This window comes from Populus trichocarpa, chromosome 7 (genome assembly GCF_000002775.5).
Source record: "Populus trichocarpa isolate Nisqually-1 chromosome 7, P.trichocarpa_v4.1, whole genome shotgun sequence".
Classification (NCBI taxonomy): domain Eukaryota; kingdom Viridiplantae; phylum Streptophyta; class Magnoliopsida; order Malpighiales; family Salicaceae; genus Populus; species Populus trichocarpa.
The window spans coordinates 2,330,474-2,352,896 of record NC_037291.2 but is presented as its reverse complement, the minus strand read 5'-3'; the positions used below and the strand labels follow the sequence as shown (position 1 = coordinate 2,352,896).

Sequence of the window (22,423 nt, the reverse complement as noted above, 5' to 3'; positions counted from 1 at the left end):
ATTATTTTTTTGGATTTACCTTCAATGGGGTTTAAATATTAACAAGGATTGACTTCAATCTTTTTTTAGGTTCTTTATGAAAAAAAAAATCTCATCTTTCAATATTTGATTTATTAAAAATTAATCTTCATGTTTTTTTTTCGATTCCCTTATATTTGATTATCTTAATCATATGCTCATAGTCATATGATTAATAGGTTGACATAACTTTAAGTCGTGAATTTTAAGTATTAACTTAGATAGATTCAAGATTTTCTTTACTCGATATTTTTTTTCAATTTTTAATTTCTATATCAAAACTATGCTAGTTTATTGACTCGAATAAAATCAATGACCCAGTTATCGGTTTTTCTTTTTTTAACTTGCTAATTTTTTCATTTTTTAATTCCAAGATCAAAACTATGCTAGTTTATTGACTCGAATAAAGTCAATGACCCAGTTCGGTTTTTTTTTTTCGTTAAGAATGCTTGCGTTGCCTTGGCTTTCCTTATTTACAATGGAAAAAACAATTGGCGCCACGGGACACCCATCTAGTTGGAGCTCAAAAAAGGTCAATCATCAAGAAAATTGGTCATACAACTACCAGCACCCAGCCACCTACGTGCTGCAGTCAAAAGCCATGTCGATACGCTTCAAGTGAAGTGCACAGAATTATGAATCCTCGAAAAAAACGCTTCATGAAAAAATGTTGCATGGTGGAAATTCTGAAAAGGCTTCTTACATGATCTCTAATGCTTTTGAACCCGCCATTCTTGCATTTTCACGGTCTTGCCTAAAATATCTATACAATGGAGTGTAAAACAAGCAACACAAACCAAATGGAATTGCCATCATCGAAAGAAGCCCTTTAGACAGTGCAGAAGCTTCTCGTACAGAACCTTTAATTGGATCAACAGACTTTGAATCATAACCAAACATCTGCTCTGAAAGGATTCCGACCAATGGAGCCGCAAAAGAAGAGAACGATCCTTCAAAAGCACGATCATATGCATAAATCATAGTCCGGTGTTTTACAGGCACCACCTCAGCGAATATTGGGGCATTGACAGCAGTACCATTCCAGCTGATTGTTAGGCCCATCATGAAAAGGGTAACAGCAAAGGTGGAATAGCTGCTTACTGATTGTGGAATCACTTTGAGAAGAAACCAAGAGAATGGGATGCCCATGAAGGCACTGAACTGGGCACACATGATACGGCCAGAGTGAGGGTAAATATGTGACATTCGATCAGCTATTATGCCACCAAGGAGGGACCCCAATGAACACCCAACAGCAAAGAAACTTAGGAGAGCTGCTGTTTTGTTATGATTAAAACCTGAAAGTTGAGACCATGGCATTATAATGAGACAATGGGAAACAGCCAATCTGTTATTATTGAATGTTCTGGAGTAATTATCCTATTGCAATAGATTCCCTACACCATTTCAAAACTACATGAAAGGAGGGGCGACAATATAGTGATAGCAATTGGCTCCCTCATTGCATAACGAAACAGGTGAATTTCATCATGGCACTCAATTTTGATGAATGATGCAATGGTAGCATATCATCAGCAATTTCAATGTATTTCTGATGAAAATACAGTTTGGAGTGAAATAAAATTGGAATGTACTTACCAATCAGTTCAAACCACATGGTAAAAAACACCATTGCAGTCCATGGCAGGGAACCAACAATGCCCTGCAGGACAATTATCTGAAATGTTTTCACTTTCATAACGGCTTTTGTTGCTGTCCAGGACTCTGTCCAAATTGATAATTCATAAGAATTTCCCTTTTCTACCAGTTCATCTCTGCAGCAAAAAGAAGCTGAATTACCAAACCAAAAGAATCAGAGACATTGACTTCCCCATCACCTATTTACACAGAAAATTGAAAGAAGGTTCAATTACAACAGGCTGTACTTTTATTTTTAAGTTGAAATGAAATTTTGATTAAATGTAAATTACGATAAGCAAAGCAGGTGAAGAAACTAAATAGTCTCAAGAAAGTGATAGGCACCTTTCAAAATTCTCACTGGTGTCACGGTTGACACCAATTGTTTTCCTTGGATCAACCACAAATAAGAAAACAAGTAACCCTATTAGTAAACTCAATGATGCCATCATGATGAAGGCAAAACGCCATCCTTGTACACCCCAATACTGCTGACCAGCCATAACTGTTGCCAGAACACCACCACCTATACCACCCAAGTTACCAATAAAGCTTAGCAATCCAAATCCAGTACCCCTCACACCATCCTGATAGCTATCAGCAATGAAAGATTGCAATGCTGGTATTACAATTGCCAGTCCAAAGCCATTTACTGCTCTCCAGAATGCAGCTTGCGAGAAATGCTGGCTTGCACCCACCGCAGCAGTTGATAAGGCCCAACACAAAGTTCCCATTGCAAGAACCGTGGGACGGGCATGGTTTATAACTAAAATACCTGCCAATGGTGATGACAGTCCCTGCACAAAGTTCCTTATGAAAGTAAGATACCCCAGATCAGATGGTCCAGCATTAAAAGCTTCACTAACTTCTTTATAAACAGCAGGAAGGAGATTTTCATCAGCGCGCTCCATTATAGCAGCCATGTTTATAAGAAAGATAGAAAGAGAAACCCCCAAAATCTTTCTTCCTCTGTGAAAAGCAAACATATTGCCAGAATACAAAAGATAGAATCAATACACTTGAGTAAAACTTTTCCAAAAGGACATTCGATTGACTATAAAAAATGACATTCTAAGGGGTTATGCTTCAGGCACAGGAAGATATTAGCATTAATATCTATGAGAACATGTACAATCGACAATCCATCAAATGATGTATAGTCACCCCAGAGATCATACTGAATCTAAGTTGAGTAACATGTGGGACTGGCAATGAACTCATTTACAATCTATAATTCTAACTTCTTTGACGAGTACTCATCTAATGGTATTGAATTCATTTAAAATCTACAATCTAAATGGTTTTGAAATTTGTAAACCACAGGACTGAGTTTACTAAATGATGGGCTCAACAATTATAAATAGAAACACATCTTCAATGCATCAACAGAAGATTTGAAATTTTCCTACAATCTCTACCTTCTGCAAGTACACCCAAAAAATGATACACAGCACGATGCTAAGGGTCAACCAAGGACAAGCAACCTAGTAATAACATGGAATGAATCCCAGTTTGCGAAGGAGTTGTGATTAACCTCAACGCCTAAATCAAAATCAGAAAGAGACAAGCAGGATGCATTCATAGTGAACAACAATTTCTCTACAACCACAAATGTTTGAGAAGCAGGTACACCAACAACGACAAGCGTCTTTAAATAAGCAATTCAAAACCTACCTGTCGGAAAATACTAGGGAAATTTGTTACTAACTGCTGGTTAGTAACAAATTAAACAAGGGATCAATATCAACAATTTACATACAAAATAGGCACCCCACTATCTAAGAACAGGACTGTTGAACTTCCACACTTTCCGAAGACCATTCACAAAACGGCAACCATATGTCTCAATATTGAATCTACATCACACTATCCATGAACAAAACCTATTTCATCAGAGAAGAATAACAAAACTAAGCCTTTGATGAAATTAACAAACAAAATTGCTACCATGCATCGTTTGACCAATCACCAGAGCTACTCTGCTCTATGATCTCTAAAGAGTCCTAACAAAACCCCATTAAATTCTTTCTAAATATCAAGAAAAAAGCAATAAATATAATCAACATTGACTATTAACAAAACAATCACTGAACCAGAAAACTAAAAAAACGAAACCAAAAAAAGCAAGATTAGATTTCTTGATGAAAACCAATCAGCAGTAGTATAAAAAAAAACTTACTTCATGGCATCAATAGTTCTGGGAATCAAAGACTTGAATGGCGCTCGAAGGGAAGAAGAACCAAATCTGTAAGGGGTCCGTTTAAGGCCCATCAATCAAGAAACCTCGATAGAGCCGTTGACTTCCTATAAAAGAGGAATAGTAATAAATCGTTAGCAACTATGGCGGATCTGGGACCCCAGTTAACAAACTTCCCTTTACTTTACAGTCTATAAGAGCCAGCTAAAGCCAATATTTATACTCGGGAAAAAAAATCAATAAGGTAAAAATGGAATATTCAAATCTTCTTCGAACAGATGACTCAAACATGTCACCAAATAAAAATATTACATAAAAACTGATGACACAGACTTGCCAACGTTTTATCGTACTGTTTGTTTTAAATATTGGAGGTTTTCTCTGTGTGTTGGAAAAGAGTAATGTTAATTTTTATTTTTCAAACAAAATCAAATCATGCATTATCGAATGGGTATTTCTTATATTAAGCAAGTGAATATCACTAATTAATAATCCAATAACTGATTGGTGACAATATTATGCAAAATTAGCTTTCGAGAAATTGTAAAAAAGAGAAAAATCAAATTAATTGGTACAATGTTTCTATCCATGCATGTAACATGTTTTTTTATTTAGTTAAGAATACTTTGTAGTAACGATGTCATATTATTACTACATATATGCATTGATGGGAGAGCTATTTAAACCTAGCGGTTTTTATAGACCATTGCTCATTCACATGCATGCATGCATGCAAAATCTTAATCTAAGAAACAAGAAATGTGTATATTTACTTTCATTGCTAGTGTAAAATGACTTCTTACTTGTATGATTTCAAACCTTTTTTTTTATAGTTGAAAAATAAGTTGAAAACTAAAAACATATTGTCCTAAAAAGTGTAACCTGATTTTTCAACCTTCTCTTTAATGATCGGAAACTGGGATCGTAAATGATGTATCATTTGTTTTTTATTTTTCTTAAAAAAATAATGAATGGCCAGCCAAAAAAAATTCAAACAAGCCTTGTCGTGTCAATCTAGGCTTCTAGGCACACAGGTGTCTAAACTCTTGGGTTGGCCAGGCTAGTCCTTTTTTTTTTGTGTTTTTATTTGTGTTTTTTCTATTTTGCATGATTTTTTTTATTTAGATTTTACTGCATACTATTGTTTCTTTATTTTTAAAATTGTTTAGCTTTTTTTTTTCAAGTAGTTATTTCTTTTTAATTTTTTAACTTTATAATGCTTTAAAGAAATTATATTTATATTTGCATAATGTATTCATAATTTCAAGTTAAAAAACTAAAAATAGGGTTTTGGAATTCCAAAACTTGAAACCCAATTTACAAATCACTAGAAGTGACCGAAAAATATTGTAAAGAATGAGATGGCCCGTCGTCCGTGTAAAACAAACTAGAAGAAACAATGCTCCATAAAAAAAAATCAATCTAAGCGTGTATAGGCTATTAGGTCGCTGACCAGGTACACGGGCCTAGCCTACCCGCCTGACCTCCTTTGTGTTTTTTATTTGAATTAATACATTCTCTTTTTATTTATCTTTTTCCTTTGCATTATATTTTATTTAATATTTAATTAATACCCCTCTCTTTATAAAAATTATTTTTAGTTCACCTTAAATAGTAGTTATTTTTTTAATTTATAATCTTTCAAAGAGATTGTTGGAATTTATCTTTAAAAATAATATTAATATATTATTTTATTATATTCGAAATCAATTTAGAATTCAACCCGTGACATAGCATTGGAGATAAAAGTATAAAACTAGTAACTAAACTAATATAGACCAGAATGGCATCTATTATTTTCTGCCAGTGACAGGCCATGGGCTGAAAGAATAATAACCCCCAAGGCCTCCGATGAAGTCACGGACCTACTTTCTGGAATCTCTTTACTATTCATGCCGATTGCCGAAGCTGGATCATATACAGCCCCCTTTTTTTTTAATTAATTAATTAATTATATATATATATATATATATATATATATATATATATATATATATATATATATCATTCCTATTAATTTAAGTCAAAATATTCCAATCCAGATCACGAGCCCACGGCAGTTGTGGGTAGCCATTTTTGTTTAGCTTCGTTGACATGATTGTTCTATCACGTGTCAAGAAATTACACGTGCAGTACAAGGAAGCAGACTTCTAGAGTATCTTTCTTATTCCTTAATTAAAAATATAGATTAGAGTCTATCTCAAATTACCGAGACACGTTTAAGTTCATGAATCCCTCTACAAGAGGGAAAGAGCTGTCATTGGACATCAAGGTCTGGTTCAATGAATTCAAGCCAATTGATCATCTGACATGGCAACCCAAAATTAATACTCCACCCCTCCCAATTTGTTTATCCTCTATGATTGTTTTATAAAAATTTAAAAAACATGATAAACATAATGTCAACCATCCAAAAACATAATAATTTCTTGTGTCCTTTTCAACTTTTTTTTACAAAGTTTAATAAACATAATTTTAATAAATGATATAATTGAAAATTAAATATTTCATAGTATGTCTCATTGAAATAAAACTTGACTGATATGATAGGTTAACTCTGAATTTTAATAATTCAGGATCTTGACTAGGTTTTAAATGGTCTAAACTCGGGCTTCCAATTAGCCCGGTAAAATGCGAGTGACCTGATTTTTTTTTATATTTTTTAATAAATTCAAAAATTGTGAAGTTAATTTATCAATAATTGGTCTCATATATTTTTTATATAGCTTATATCTTTATAAAATATTTCTACATGGAATAACTATATATTCACATGGGTTATTTCTTAATATTTTATGAGATATATATATACACATACACATAGAACTGAGATAGTTATATATAGTTTATATTTATATAAAATAATTTTTAATTTTTTAATTATATATATTAAAATTAAAAAAAAATCAAATTAATCTGAATTAACTTGAAATAATCCATGTGATTTTAGACCCGGTACCTATGGAATGTATACACAAAAATTCTAAGACAAGAAAAAATAAAAATATGGACAAAAAAATGTTAATAAATTCTAAGTTTAGACTTTGATATCGAATTAAGGAAAAATGAATGCTGTAGTACAGTCACCACCACATGTCACTTCACAAGAAAGTGGAAATTACCTGGATTGGACAGAGCTCGTCTCCCCCACGTGGGCTTTAAAGTCCATTCAAGCCCACGTGGGGTATGGACCCCAATCTTTGTCGGATTCACCAAGAATCATAAATAAAAGCAATCCACAGTTTGCTAAGTGAAAACGTGGGAGTGTGGCCACCTCTCTGCCATGGAAACCACATGATCGATGATAAGTCTGCAATCTTGCATCATGGGTTGTTGAAAAAATAAGCAAATGTGGGGCCGGACATCTTATTCTTATAAAGCACTGACAACGGCTAAATTTGATATATCATACGATTGATTCCATTAAATTTTAATTGATACAGTTTTAACTGTGTATAAAAAGTAAGTTACTTTTCATTATAATTTGTTCTTGAATAGGCAATGTATAAGGATTTTTTTTTCTTACAGCTTCTCTTGAGATTAAAATTAGATTAAAATTCGTGAATAATTACTCTCACAAATTTATTTTGAAAAGCTAAATTTAATAAAGAACAGCAAATAAAAAAATTTGATATAGCTGGGATCATTTTCAAAATCAATGAAAAATCTTATAGAAAGCAAATAAAAAAATAACAAAATTCAATCTCTAATTAAATAAATATTGAAAGATAAAAATAAAAAAACATGAGTTTAAAAAAAGAAAAAACAAGTAAACCTGAACGAATATCCTAAACTTGAGTTAATCTCTCAAACTCGCAACCCGTGAAATTTGAGATCCAGACCCAATCAAGAAGCTCCGTAAAAAAATATATTCAATTTTAAAAATTGTCTCAAATAAAACAAATAAAAATTAAAATAATGATAACAAAATATGACATATGAAGAAATTGGAGAATGAAATTGAAAAAAATTCTTATTTTATAAATTATTTTAAATAAAACAAATAGTAATAATAAAAAAAACCAAATCTGAAGGCAAAACAAATTCAAGGGCTGCTTTGAAAATCTAGAGAGTCAACGTAGAAATTGAGGGGGGGGAGAAAAGAAAGGTAAACAAAATAAAAGATCATCGATGTTAAACCAGAAGTGATTATCTCACGCACGCTGCCTAGAAATGAAAGGGTTATCAAGACGATTCATATGTCAACTGAAAGCCACCATTTAACCACTGTATGACCACTCATGTGCCTGACAAATATCTTTTTCAGGTAATTTGTAATTTTATTATTTAAAAAATAAAATGATATATTTATTTTTAATCAATCTAATAACTAATAAATTTATGTAAAACAACAGTATTATTCTCAACAGCTAGTTTATTGGTTTTGACTTGGCGATGACAAAATAATTATTTTACTATTCCAACCATAATAATACGCGTCTTGGTCTAAATGAGCTAGTTTAGGGTTTTTGTTAATGATACTTCGATCCAAGCAAGATGCATCCAACATATAATATTGATCATTTTGATTAAACTGATCCTCCTTATCTTACTAGGGAATCGTTCACCTGCTCATAACAAAACAACCAAAAAAGCATTGGAAGGATAGAGCCTCCCCGTGATTCTCTGCTACCGATGGAAGACCATGAGGGGTTGCTCTTGGCACACCCCTGTGAACCAAGGGCTGGCTGAAGTCAGATTAATAAAATATTTTAATTTTATATTAAAATAATATTATTTCATAATTTTTTTAATATATTTCAGATCTTATAACTATGAAGAATTTTGGCACGCCCTTTTATAATCACTAAACAAATTAGTATATTTACCAACAATATCATCACCTTTTTAACCCATCTTAAAATCAGTTAACAATAACTTATATTAGTATCTCAAAAGAGTTTTTTTTATGATAAAATAAAATTTAACATTTTTTTTAAAGGAGTTTATTTACCAAATCAAAGAATAGGATATATCTTCTTGTTTATTGTAGTTATTGATTTTTAAAATATTTTTTGTTTATAAATATATTAAAATAATATTTTATTATTTTTTAAATTTTATTTTTAATATAAACATATTAAAACAATTAAAAATTTATTTAAAAAAAAAAAAACACAACCGCAGCAGCATATAAACAAAACACACAGGGTGTGCCAATAGCAACTTCCAGAAAAACAAACAAGACACAGTCCATGGTTTCCGTATGAAAGGAACACGCGCATGGCATGATCTTCTTAATACCACACGTGCAGGAGTTTTTTTTTTTTTTTTAATGCCTTCGACGAGGGATGGATTGGGGCATGGGCACGCAAGCCAGCTAGCTGTCCTGTCTCCTTCACCTTAGCTGGAGCCGCACGTGGCCATGGCCCGACTATTGGGTCTCTTGATTTAGACTGTATATACTTTTTTTTTATTAATTAATATTGATGTTCAAATCAACACCTCGACTAATTAATTTAGACTATTTATGCTTCTTTATTTGGTCATTTTATTGCAATTAATTAATTGGTGAAGCACTACTTATTATTAGCACTTTAAACTTCTTAATCTTTTGCTCTCTTTTTTTTTCAAAAAAAGATTTGATTTCATAAATAAAAGCAAATTTATAAATGAATTATCATATCTCAATAAAATAATTAATAATAATGATATAAATGTTATTATAAATTAATTTGTATTTTCTTTTCAGGTTTTAAAAAATATTTTAATAACATGATAGCATTGAATTTTTACAAGTCTCGAAACCTATTAAATCAAGGATACTCTCACCACGATATCCTTTGCTAGCTTGCACATCAATTGCAGCTTAAGTTTAGTTTAGTTTTTTTTTCTTGATAATTTTAAAAAATATATCCTTCGAATGTATAATTTTTATGGGTATTGATCCTAAGATATGAATCTAATTTTTTTTTTAAAAAAAAAACCTTATTAATCATCACACTAATTATTAGTTTTAAAATTAATAATTGATATATATATATATATTATTAATTTCATTGATCTAGAGCCTGGCTCGACGAGTAGGAAGAGTTTTCTTTCAAATTATTTTGGAAGTTGATCTGCTCAAACTTGGATGGACTGACGGGTCAATCCACAATCTGGTTGGTTCGATCAAACTTGGATAACATCTAATCAGGTCAACTCCAAGAATTGTTTTGTTCAAAATGACATCATTTTAGTTTTAAAAGATTTTATCCGAAAAATGTTGTTTGATTCCTTTTTAAAAAAATCTAAACGGATATTTTTTTGAAATATATTTAAATTAATTTAACAAACTTACAAAACAAGCCTTGAGCTAGGTATGATAATTATTGAAAAAATTATTTAAAACATGATTAATGGATGCATTTGAAATTGAATTAAGAGTGAAGTCCACTCAATTTTGAAATTAAAACTTTATTGAAATTTAATCTTTAACATAAGTTCTTTAACATAAAACATTAAAATGATTTAATAAATTATAGATGAATAAGAAACTAATCTCAAAGAACCATTGATTGATATATTTTAAAGAAACTCAAAACCCTTTGAAAACTTTTTTTTCATATAGAAACACGAAGTGAGCTTTGAGCTTAAACTCACATGTTTGCGCTTAACCTGAGTGTGAGTTTATTGTAAAATAATTTTTTGGAATAAAAAAAAATATTTTTTTGCCAACTTAAATTTGAAAATAGGTTTAGTACATGAATAATTATTTCTTCTAGCCTAATTGTTTGTCCAACCAATAAATATAAAAATCTAGTCAGTTTTTTAAAAATCTAAATAGTTTTTCAGCTAAAAAAAATATGATTTAAAGTCAAATCATTCATGTTTAATTTTTGTTTTATAGTAAGTAATTAAAATAATAGAGAGAATTTATTCTAAAAATTACTAGAATTAATTATATATCAGTTTTGCTCCCAAAATCATATGTAAAACGGATAAATAATTGAATATCATTTTTTTGGTTCATTGGATATTATTTTGGAACACACTTAAACAAGAAAGTGTTGTTATAATTCTGAAAGACTTATTAAAATTAGTTATTTTGCATTAAATAAGAAATGATAAAGTTTTAAGAATAAATAATTAATTTTTTATAATAACAACAAATTTTCAGATTGGTTGTATACTATGTACTTCAATAAGTATGTTTTGTTTAGATATATTTTCAATATATGTTGAGAGCATATGCTAGGAGCTAATATCATTTTTCTATGCATGTTATAATTATATTTCAATATTTTATACAAGTTTATATATTTTCTTAGTAAATATACTAGTTTTTATTTATTATAATTGCAAGTTTACGGTGGTTTTATTAATTTTTCTTCATTATAAGATAAATTTTTATGCTCACTTGTCTATTTATATATGATTTTTGGACAACAATAATTATCATAAATATTTTACCACAACAAATAAATTTTACAGTTTTTTTTCATAATTGATTTTCTGGCAGCTAGATAAAGAGTCTATTTGTTTTTATTTTTTTAAAATGTTTTTGGAAAAACGGATTATTTGTTTATTTTACTTTAAATTATTTGTTTATTTTTAAATTGTTTTGATATGCTAATGTAAAAATAATTTTAAAAAATAAAAAATAAATTATTTTAATATAATTTTAACCAAAAAATATTTTAAAAATTAATCCTAATTATACTTTTAAACATACGAAAGCAAATATGTATAGTGATTGAAGGCGAAACCAGATGAAAGAAAGCGCAAAGAGCCGAGCCGATTTCTTCATTTTCGTTTTCAGAAACAAGGAAAGAGAGTCTTAATGGCCCACAATCACGTGTTCTGTGGTGAAGTCGACACGTCGAGGAGATGACGCGGTCCCCACACAGCCAGTGTGATGCGTTGGGGTTTAATTTTTCTTATGGGTTTCTGTGTCACACGTGTGAAGCAGTCTGAGCCCCCACCCTCTCCTCCACTGCAAAAGTATCTAAAATTGTTTGCATGATTTGTATGTGAAAGTGAGAGCCTGGGGCCTAAGGGTTCGTTTTTATTTTGTTATTGATTGTTTTCTAAAATATCTTTTATTTGAAATTATATTTAAATATTTTTTTATTTTTTTAAAAAATTTATTTTTATATTAATACACCTAAAAATATATATAAAAAGTCAATTAAAAATTTAAATTTTTAAAAAATATTTTTAAAACACAAAAATCAATATCCTTTTCGTTGTTTAATAGAAAGTGCTTTTTCCGAGCTTGTGCTTGTCCGTATATGTGCCGTTCAAACCCAACATCACGTCAGACCCACCTCAAAAAGACTGAAAGCATCTTTTTAATTAATCATCATTAAGAAAAAATACCATACTTTTGTGCGGTTTATCAAGTGTAGTAATGAGGTTTTAAAAATGTTTTTTTATTTAAAAAATCATTTTTTGATATAATTTTTAAAAAATTAATATTAAATAAAAAAAATTCAAAATTTACCTAACCCATTTAAAATTCATTTGAAATGCAATACCAATCAAGAGCTAAATCCACATTTTATTATTATGGATTATTCATTAATCCTCTATTTCTATCATGTTTGTGCGTGTCCGTGTGAGATCCACTTGTGCACTTAATGTTATGATTAGTAGGGACAACCTAGAATATAGATTAGGCAAAAAAATATTCAAAATATAAATATAAAGAGCTTGGAGTGGCATCCATGTAATTAATTAGATGGGTTATTAAGCTTAATTAATTAAGATTAAAAAAGTGATTTCCGATCTGGACACCCACGGATATTATTACAGGGACCATTCTATGCATGCTAGACTCCTAATGCCTAATCTACCTGTAGATTTAGGCTTCTGAGTCCTTGTGAAAATTGATGCCCATTTTTTCAACAACGGAGGCGCCCCTTCTTCTTGATGGCTTCATTTTTTTTTAAATTATTTTCTTTCGGTCATTAGCATTTTTTTAAAATATTGATCATAATTAATAAAGAGTTTTATTTGAGGTAGATTTAGAGTTAATTACAAATTTATAATCAAAATACTTTTAACAATATTTAATGCGTTAAAACAGAGTTATGTTATTTTCCGATAACCAATTTTTTTTCTTTTATATGCCACATTAATTTACATTGTTTTTTTTATTATTAATCATTAGATATTAAATCTTATATTTTGACTATTAGATTTTTATAAAGTTTTGGATTGATTTTTGTTAAGATTAATTATTTTGCATGAGAAATATTTTTTAGTTTTGATTATAGAAAACCGATATTAAAAATAATAATTGTGTATAAAATTGATATTTAAAAATGCAGTTATTATTAAATTATATTATTTTTCAAATATTTTTTTAATTTATATTATTTTTTCAAATATTTTTACTAAACTATCTTATTCTTTTAAAAAAATCCGCAAAATATATCCCATTTTTATTTTTATTTTTTTATTTTTTTATTTATTTTTATTTTTTTTCAATTTATCTACTAGTTGTAGCTGGTAGCAGAAAATAAAGGTCAATCATGTACTATACGGTGACGAATTACTTTTCACTTTCACTACTGAAATTTGCACAGATGAAGCAGCAAGATGGTGAGGTCACAGTGACTCACCAACTCAGTCTTGAGAAAAAAAAACTTAAAATGAAAATGAGAAATTAGGCAGGCCATAGAGATCTACGGTACTATTGCAGAACATGGCAGAGCATAGTACACTTCTCCACGTGTCACCTTTTTCTTCATCAGATGCTCAATTATGTTGATTTTTACCTTTGTGATTTGCTAGCTAGCTGTCATAAGTCACAACAGCATTTACTATCCACTCCTAATTGGCTTTTTTAGATTTGAGTATGATTTTTTTTTATTAAAAAATATTTTTTTAAAAAAAATATTTTTAAAAAAATAAATTATTTTTTATTTTTAATAGTATTATAGAAAATAATTAGAAAATATTTCTAGCGTTTGACTTTGTCATGGAAAATGAACTGAAAAATAATATATTAATGTTTTTTTCAAGTTTATTAAAATAATGAGAAACAAATTTTATAAATTAAAAAATTGAATGAGAATGAAATTGAAAAAAAAATAATTTTATAAATTATCTTAAATAAAATAAATAACAATTAAAATAATTGAGATCAAAACTAAGAGATAAAAAAGTTAAAAGATGATGAAATAAAAAAAATAATTACAATATAATAAATTATTTTAAATAAAATAAATAAGAATCAAAAGAATAAGAATCAAATTTGATAAATAAAAAATTTCAATTAAAAAAATGATAAGAGAAAAACAAATAACAATTATAAAAAAACCAAAGTTGATATAAAAAATCAAATCAAATCAAATTTTAAGGGGTGAAATTAAAAAAAAAGATTTAAATCAAAATATATAACAATCAAAAGTTTGAGGACCAAATTTGATATAATTAGCAAATAACATGACATTTTTAATTTTTTCACAACTTCTGAAAATTGTTTTTCACCGAAAATAAAAAGAAAATGCTTTCCTAGAAACCAAGCTAAATTGTTTTTGTACTAAAAAGTGTTTTCTGTTAACCAACTTTTTTAAAAGCAAACAAATACAGAAAAGTTTGGAAAGTAGTTTTCTAAAAACTACTTTTCATGAAATAAACAGGCCTTGGTCCAGTTTTTTAATTAGCCTATGTCTCTCTTCATGATTAAAAAAAAATGGTGTTTTTTTATATATATAAAGATTCTGCACACAATCTCATATTTAGAGTAGTGAAATATTAATCTATGCTTTTAGAGGTATTCAGATTAATATTATCAATTAGAATAATTTATGGTTAGCTTGTTTTGACCAATAAAATGATGTATCAAGGTTCTGCTTAGAAAAACCCAATTAGTACTATATCCATGATTACTATTTGTATCATATATTTTTTTATCATTTAACAATAAGTTGATTGAGAATTAGACTTCATAACTTATTTCGGTTTGCTTTCTAAGGGATTATCACGATCTCATGATCCATTTCGTGGATTTGACAGGTTGACTTGAGTTGATCCAGATCAATTTAATATGTTGTCATATCAATATTTAAAATGATTCATCATCTTGAATTCTTCTTAGTAAAAATATGTTTTTAGCGGTCATCTAGGTTACTTTTGAGGTTATTAAGTTGACTAAGTTAACATCAGGTCAACTCTTGCATGATTTTTAATTTATTTTTATTAGAAATATTGCTAGCAATGTTTAATTATTTTTTTCATGCTAAAAAAATCAATCTAAGTTATAATTTAGCACAAAACAAATATCTATTTTGATTAAAAAGAGTCATTTATGTATTTATCGGGTCTTTTATCAAACTAGTACAATTTAATAAAAGTTTTTAAGAAATAGCACATTAGAGAAAAGTATCTGGAAAATAGTATAAACTTGACTCAACCGCTATTGAGAAACTTGGTTTTATTAACAACTGCTATTGTCAATGGCGGTTGTGTCAAGCAACATAGCCCATCCTAAAATCTTACATAAAAACAAAATCTAAACCGCCACAATCAAATGCCAAACAAAACCACAAATTCTAAATCACCATAATTAAAGGCCAAACAAAACCATAAATTACCAAACCTCAAAGCCGTAATTGAAACATAAGCTATTTTAACATCATTTTTATTCGTTAACTATACTCCCAAATTATTGCGTGTGTTTTTTAAACATTTTTTTATTTATGTGTATTTTTTAAGTTATTAATTGATGATTTGAAATTTTAAACAACCTGTTCGTATGTTCATTTGTTAATTAACAATATTAAATCATGTTTATATAAACTAAGTATGAAAATACATAATATGTAAGACAACTTTAAAATCAACATGACAATTAATAACAACAATATTATAAAAGTAGTAATAATAAAAATGATTCTTAACTAGAAAACTAACACAACATAATAATATATTTGAGCCTATCTATGTCTTCTGCGACGACGAGTGGAATGACTAACTTCATCAATAACACGACTTCCACTTGTCTATGTGGTCTCATCCTCTGAGACAACCTCATCGAATCTCAATGTCTCTCCTAACAAGTCAAGTGTAGTACGACGTGTCTCGAACCAAGAAGATGCATAATAACGAGTAAGTCCATTATCATTATCGAGGCTACATCACATTGATCATCCTGTAACAATCGTCCAACCTAATATGAAGCAGATAGAAATTATCAATCCATAAATAAAATACAACTTTTTTTTTGTCAAAGCCTATAAAAAGTAACAAATACTTACAACATTTGGAATCCGACGTGCATGTGGCTCATACTCCATCTCCTCGCATGGAGGAACTTGCGCCGAGTTAGGTGTAATGATTTGACGTATTATACTCAAGTACCAGCCCATGTATTCCTCCTAAAAGATTACATGATGCACCTCTCTAAAAATAAAATTTCTCCATGCATCGCACATCGATATATACTGGAGATGGTGGATCATCCAATTATAATCAACGTGCCTACCAGAACGAATAATGAAATGCAACTGATCACTCATATCTATGTTAGACGGGATGTTCAAAATATCTACCCCCACACCATCTGTTAATAAATAAGCAATGAAACTTATTAAATAAGGTTTCCACGAAAAATATTCTTAATGTAAACAACATAATTTATATGTTCAATAACATATTGCTTGTAACCTAATGGAAGTATAAGTGATAGTTCCACTGGTTATGGTGGTGGGGAGGTTGGGCATAGAAGCTTGGGCTCGCGATTAACAATAAAAAAATGGTAGAAATACTCGTGGAGACAAGGGGAAGATGATTTTGATATTTTGGTGGAGGATTAGATGGTGTTTTGGGTGGTTGGAGGCTGTTTCATCTAGGATTTTTTGGTTTCTAGGTTTTTTTCTTCTTCTTATGAGCGATGACTATGAAGAAAAAGAGATGCTTATAAATGCATTGCAATCGTGATTCAGAATTGCGGTTTTGTTATGAAACCACAATTCTGAATCGTGGTTGTTAAAGAAACGCTATTAGGAATAACGATTGCATTAAAACCGCGATTCTGAATCATAATTTTTATTTAAATTGTTATTTTGAATAGCAGTTCTCCACAACCGTAATTTCCAACAACAACTCTTTACAAACTATGCTATTTTTTTAAAATTATGTTATTCCATATTAACTTTTTTTTTTAACTGTGTTAGTTTGAAAAAAAAAACTCATATTTCATACAGTGCTTATTAGAAAAACACAAATATGGAGAAGAAGCCCCCCTTCCTAAAAGTATAAACATCTTTTCAAATTGTTAAGCAAGACTTGAAATTTCTCAATTACCCTTTTCCAGAAGAATCCAATAAAATCTCTTACTAATACCAGCAGTGGGGTGTTCGGCCTTATAATGCAACTAGAGTATTGTAAATTTTTTTTTTATATATATTTAAATTGTTTTGATATATTAATATAAAAAATAAATTATAAAAAATATAAAAAATTATTAATTTAATATATTTATAAACAACACTATAAAAAACAAACCCAGTGTGAAACGCAAACACCCAAGTGTGAAAAAGGAAGGGAAAGAGAAGGATCTAAAGAAGCAATATTTCTTTCATAAAAAAAGCGCTTGAATAATAAAGAAAGAAAGAAAAAGGCAGAGTTTTTTTATGATAAAGGGAGAGATCTCACAGGCAAAACCATAGAATCTAGAGAGAGAAAACATAACACGGAACAAGAAGAACCTGAGAGAAAGAGAGGGTTTGCCGGGGATAAAGAAAGATGACAGCCGGTGGATCCTCAGGGAGGTTACCAACATGGAAGGAAAGAGAGAATAACAAGAGAAGAGAAAGAAGGAGAAGAGCTATAGCTGCTAAGATATATACAGGTCTTAGAACTCAAGGGAATTTTAAGTTACCAAAACACTGTGATAATAATGAAGTCTTGAAAGCACTTTGTGCTGAAGCTGGTTGGATTGTTGAAGAAGATGGTACCACTTATCGCAAGGTTTGTTTGATTTTCAGTATGTTTTTGTTTCTATGGATCTATACATGCATGCGGTAGAAGTTTGTTTGTGATTTTTTTCGTGTTTTCTTTCTTGGGTTTATGGCTTTTTGATCTGTTTAGTTTTGACTAGTTTTTCCTTCTGATTTTGTTTTCCCTGAATCTATTGACTTTGGAGTTTTGGAAAAAGGATGTGAAGCAAGTATTCCTTTTTTTTCCCCCTTCCTTTTTTGCATCCAAATTGCTGTCATTTGCAGTTACGTTTTTGTTCTTATCACTGTTTTGTTTTTCTGCGATTTATTGGAATTTTTTGCCCTGCTTTAATTTGATGTGGGAGTAGATTTCTGTTTCTGGTGGATTGTGGGTTACTTGTAATCAAGAAAACCTTTACTGTTAATCTAATCTTCATTTACTCCAGCCTGTGTGTAATCAGTTTCCCAAGTGTCATGAGTAGTCCCCTAATCTCATCCACACTGTAATCAAACTAATTTAGGATGGAAATTTATGATTATAATTTTAACGAAATGTATGTTCTGCTTAATCTGTCTGCGTATCTTTTCTTTCATGTAATTTGTCACAGCAATGACTGATCTTGTTGTAATGTGCACTGTAACAGGGCTGCAAGCCGCCTCCAACTGAGATTGCAGGCACTCCAACAAATATCAGTGCATGTTCCTCAATTCAACCAAGTCCACAATCCTCCAATTTTCCAAGCCCTGTAGCTTCCTACCATGCTAGTCCAACATCCTCCTCATTCCCAAGCCCCTCTCGTTTCGATGGAAACCCCTCCACTTACCTCCTCCCATTCCTCCGAAACATAGCTTCCATCCCCACAAACCTCCCTCCTCTTAGAATATCCAATAGTGCTCCTGTAACCCCACCACTTTCTTCCCCTACATCTAGAGGTTCGAAACGGAAAGCTGACTGGGAATCCCTCTCAAATGGCACCCTTAACTCGCTTCACCATCCCCTTTTGGCAGCTTCTGCCCCATCAAGTCCTACACGGCGCCACCATCTAACGCCTGCCACAATACCAGAATGTGACGAGTCTGATGCTTCCACTGTGGACTCTGGCCGCTGGGTGAGTTTTCTGGCAGGGGCACCCCATGTAGCTCCTCCCTCGCCAACTTTTAATCTTGTTAAACCAGTGGCACAACAGAGTGGTTTTCAGGATGGAGTTGATAGGCATGGTGGTTTAAGCTGGGGGGCAGCAGCAGAGAGGGGGAGAGGTGCGGAGTTTGAGTTTGAGAATTGTAGGGTGAAGCCATGGGAGGGCGAGAGGATTCATGAGATTGGGGTAGATGATCTTGAGCTCACACTTGGAGGTGGAAAAGCTCGTGGTTAAGCCTCCAAATGATAATCTAGCTTGGGAATGTAGCTACAAGAAGTAGCCTGAGTTCACTGTCCATTCTTAATGGTGTAATTGGTTTTACCAATTGCATGCATCACTTGGGGCTTACCCGAGGCTACTACCTGCTTGGGAAGACTACAAGATCACTTTTGATGCTTCCTTTCCCTGATTTTAGTTGTACAGTTTTCTTTTTATTGAAGCCTTGCAAGAATCGGAATTTATAGGATTCGGTTGCTGATTAGCAAAAAATTCATGTAAGGCCTCATGGAAGGGGCTAAAAGTCCCCAAATTTTCGTATGGGGAAAGACTGGAGCGAATGATGTGGAAGGTTAAACTCTTCCTTCCCTTGTTTAAGTCTGGAGCATCTGCTTCAATTCTTCATTGACTGTAGGTTCCTGTTTAAGCTTTAATTGGGATGGATGGTCTTGCGAGCTTCAAATGTAGAGATCGTTTTCTTTTTGTTCATTGGGATTGAGTATTTTCATATCTTTTGTAGACATTTTAAAGAAACACAAACTCAGCAATTTGAATGTTGCTAGTTATTATCCTTTTGATTGCAAAAGCAAGGAGGTCCCTTGTCTTTCCGTTCAAATAATTGAACTACTGCTTTTTAATCATGGTTAGTAATCAAATGTCCTTCCAATATATCATCTCATGCTTTCTTGTAGAAGGTCAGCCCCACCCGCAAAATAATGTCATCTACTGTTACATTACATGCTCAAATGTACAAACAGTTGCTGTTAAGATCTTTTCTTTTGGTTTGGTAGTGCCATTTTTCTGTGGCAGGACAACGGACTCTCTGCTGCTTCTGGCCTTTAGTGGGTCAAAGGGCATCTTAGAAAAACTAGCCTACAGGGCCCCCCCCTTTCCATGTGATTTGTTTTTTTTTTTATGATGGAGCACGTGACCTATGCCATGCTTGATGTCCTAATACACCACCTATTGTAATAACTCCCCCCTCCAATTATGAGTGGTATCAGCGTTCTGCTCTGAATCCTGCTAGGAATAGGATAGCTTTTTAGTTATAGTCCTTGCATTTACTCCCTTTGGTATTTCATGTTTTCCATGAATTTCTTGTTTTTCCTCCCCTCGAACGAGTTAATGTCATGCAATTATACAACACAATTAACAACAGTAAACATGGTGTTCTTACCTTCTAAGGAAACTGGTGGCATTGTTATGGACAGAAGATGGTATAAACTTTCTTAACTCAGCCATAGCCAAACACTAATGGTACTGCTGTCGGAGAAAAGCACCGCATTACCCTTTCCAAGAAGCGTAAGCTAAAAAAAAAAAAAGAATAGAACATTGGTGCATCTAACCACGGGGCTTTAGCCATTATAGGGAACTTAGCTCCAGATTCTTAGTATCAACCTCCAATGAGTCAATCTCTTCATCAAAGCCTAATCGAAGTCTATTTTACCTCCAAAAGCTTTGCCATTAATTAGAGTTCTCATCTCCTCTTTGACAGTACCTGTTCCATTACAGGTTCTTTTGCTGTTCCAATCTAGCAAGCAAGAAACCAACATTCATTCCTAAGCCCTGAAAGGCTTTCAAAGTCTTCTCCCACTTCTTAAAACTATCCTGGAGGGTAGTAACAGTTGAAACTTTAATGGCATCTGCAATGTTAATAGTCTCGGCAATCATTCCCACATCCAATTTGCAGTTAAGGCACTCAACAAGATGGTCGTGGAGAAAGCGTTTTTGACTGCAGCAAAGCTCATAATACTTTATTTGAAGGCGTTTGGAGAGCTCACTGCTGATAACTAAACCATTTACAAGAATATTGAAATCTTCAAAACTATTCACTTCTTTAAAATCCACAACAGATTCCGACGACCTGATTTCATCTAAGATTTCGGAGCCAAGATCCTCACTTTCATTTTCAGAATGAGCTGACACTGGTCCATGGTCAGTAACATAGGCCCTTGTGTTATCATTTTCAATGTTCTCTTCAGGGTTGTCCTGCAAGGGGTGTTCAAAATCCTGACCTTCCATTTCTCTGCTTCCCAAGCTTAGATTATCCAAATGAACTGCATCATTATCCTTAATAAAGATTAGATTATGTAACAATTTCGGCAATTATGATTGATGAGTTAGAGTGTCTCTACTGATCTTAGAAACAATTTACCAGGAATTATATGTTTATCACTAGAATCCAATTCCAGAAGGCCAATAGCGCCATCCACTCATCCTGAGCCGTTTTTTCACACAATGGAGACCTTGAAAAGAAGACAATTAGCATCAAGAACAATAAAATACAATGTCAAATTACAGAAATAATCGTAACAACATCAAATAATATTGATGAAAGATATCTCACGATCGACTTCAAAGGGAAGAACGAAACTTCCCTCTAGCATTAATAAGCTTAAGAAATTGTTTCTTGTTCTTAATTTCTCTATAATACAATACACAGATGGAACTAGATCATTGCCTCTGCTACAGGCCGGGTTAATTTTTCTTGAACGTAAAAAAAATATTGAGATATTGTTAATTTTTTTAGTGGAAAAAAAATTTAAACCATATAGGGATTGACTCGATGTGATTTGATTGACTTTGATGATCCAAAAAAACCCAAACAACCCATAAAAACATAATTTGACTCAATTTCTTTTTCAAGAAGACCTTTTTTTTAATATTAAAATAACAGTATATTGGGTTGACTAGGTCAACTCGAGTTAACATGTCAAGTCGGTGACTCGAGTTATGAGTTATAATAACTCCGTAGAAAATAAATCAAAATAAATTATAAAGCTTAATTTCCAATCAACCAAATGTTGAAAGATAAAATTAAAAAACAAATTAATTACAAAAGAACCTAAAGAAGCGACCCAAGTTAACATGTCAAACTTGCGACTTGGATCATAAGATCAAGATAATCCCATAGAAAAAAAACCAAAATAAATTATAAAGTTCAATTCAGTCCAATGTAGAAGGATGTGACTAAAAAAATAAATCCATTAAAAAAAACATAAAAAACAACTAAAGTTAATCTTTCAAACTCAAAGGAACAATAAAATACAATGTCAAATTACAAAAATAATCGTAACAACATCGAATAATATTGATGAAAGATATCTCACAACCAACTTCAAAGGGAAGAACCAAACTTCCCTCTAGCATTAATAAGCTTAGGAAATTGTTTCTTATTCTTGATTTTTCTATAATACAATAGATAGATTGAACTAGATTATTGACCCGTATTATATTGAGGGTTGGGTCAAATTTCTCTTGAACGTAAAAAAAATGTTCAGATATTGTTAATGTTTTTTTAGTGGAAAAACCATGTGGAGGTTGACTCAATGTAACTCGAT

At 31.3% G+C, this 22,423-nt stretch overlaps 2 protein-coding genes across 2 annotated transcripts; one reads left to right on the top strand and one right to left on the bottom strand.

Moving 5' to 3' along the window:
• Nucleotides 1-651: 651 nt before the first annotated feature.
• Nucleotides 652-4,069, bottom strand: LOC7473146 (uncharacterized). The gene is made up of 4 exons (XM_024604985.2): nucleotides 3,836-4,069; nucleotides 2,002-2,625; nucleotides 1,618-1,793; nucleotides 652-1,316 (listed from the first exon to the last, which is right to left on the bottom strand). The coding sequence occupies exons 1-4, from the start codon at nucleotides 3,925-3,927 to the stop codon at nucleotides 718-720; spliced, it is 1,491 nt and encodes a 496-aa protein (XP_024460753.1). The 5' UTR covers nucleotides 3,928-4,069; the 3' UTR covers nucleotides 652-717.
• A 13,103-nt stretch (nucleotides 4,070-17,172) lies between these two features.
• LOC7478010 (BES1/BZR1 homolog protein 2) lies at nucleotides 17,173-19,720 on the top strand. The gene is made up of 2 exons (XM_002310165.4): nucleotides 17,173-17,758; nucleotides 18,372-19,720. The coding sequence occupies exons 1-2, from the start codon at nucleotides 17,534-17,536 to the stop codon at nucleotides 19,098-19,100; spliced, it is 954 nt and encodes a 317-aa protein (XP_002310201.1). The 5' UTR covers nucleotides 17,173-17,533; the 3' UTR covers nucleotides 19,101-19,720.
• The last annotated feature ends 2,703 nt before the right edge of the window (nucleotides 19,721-22,423 follow it).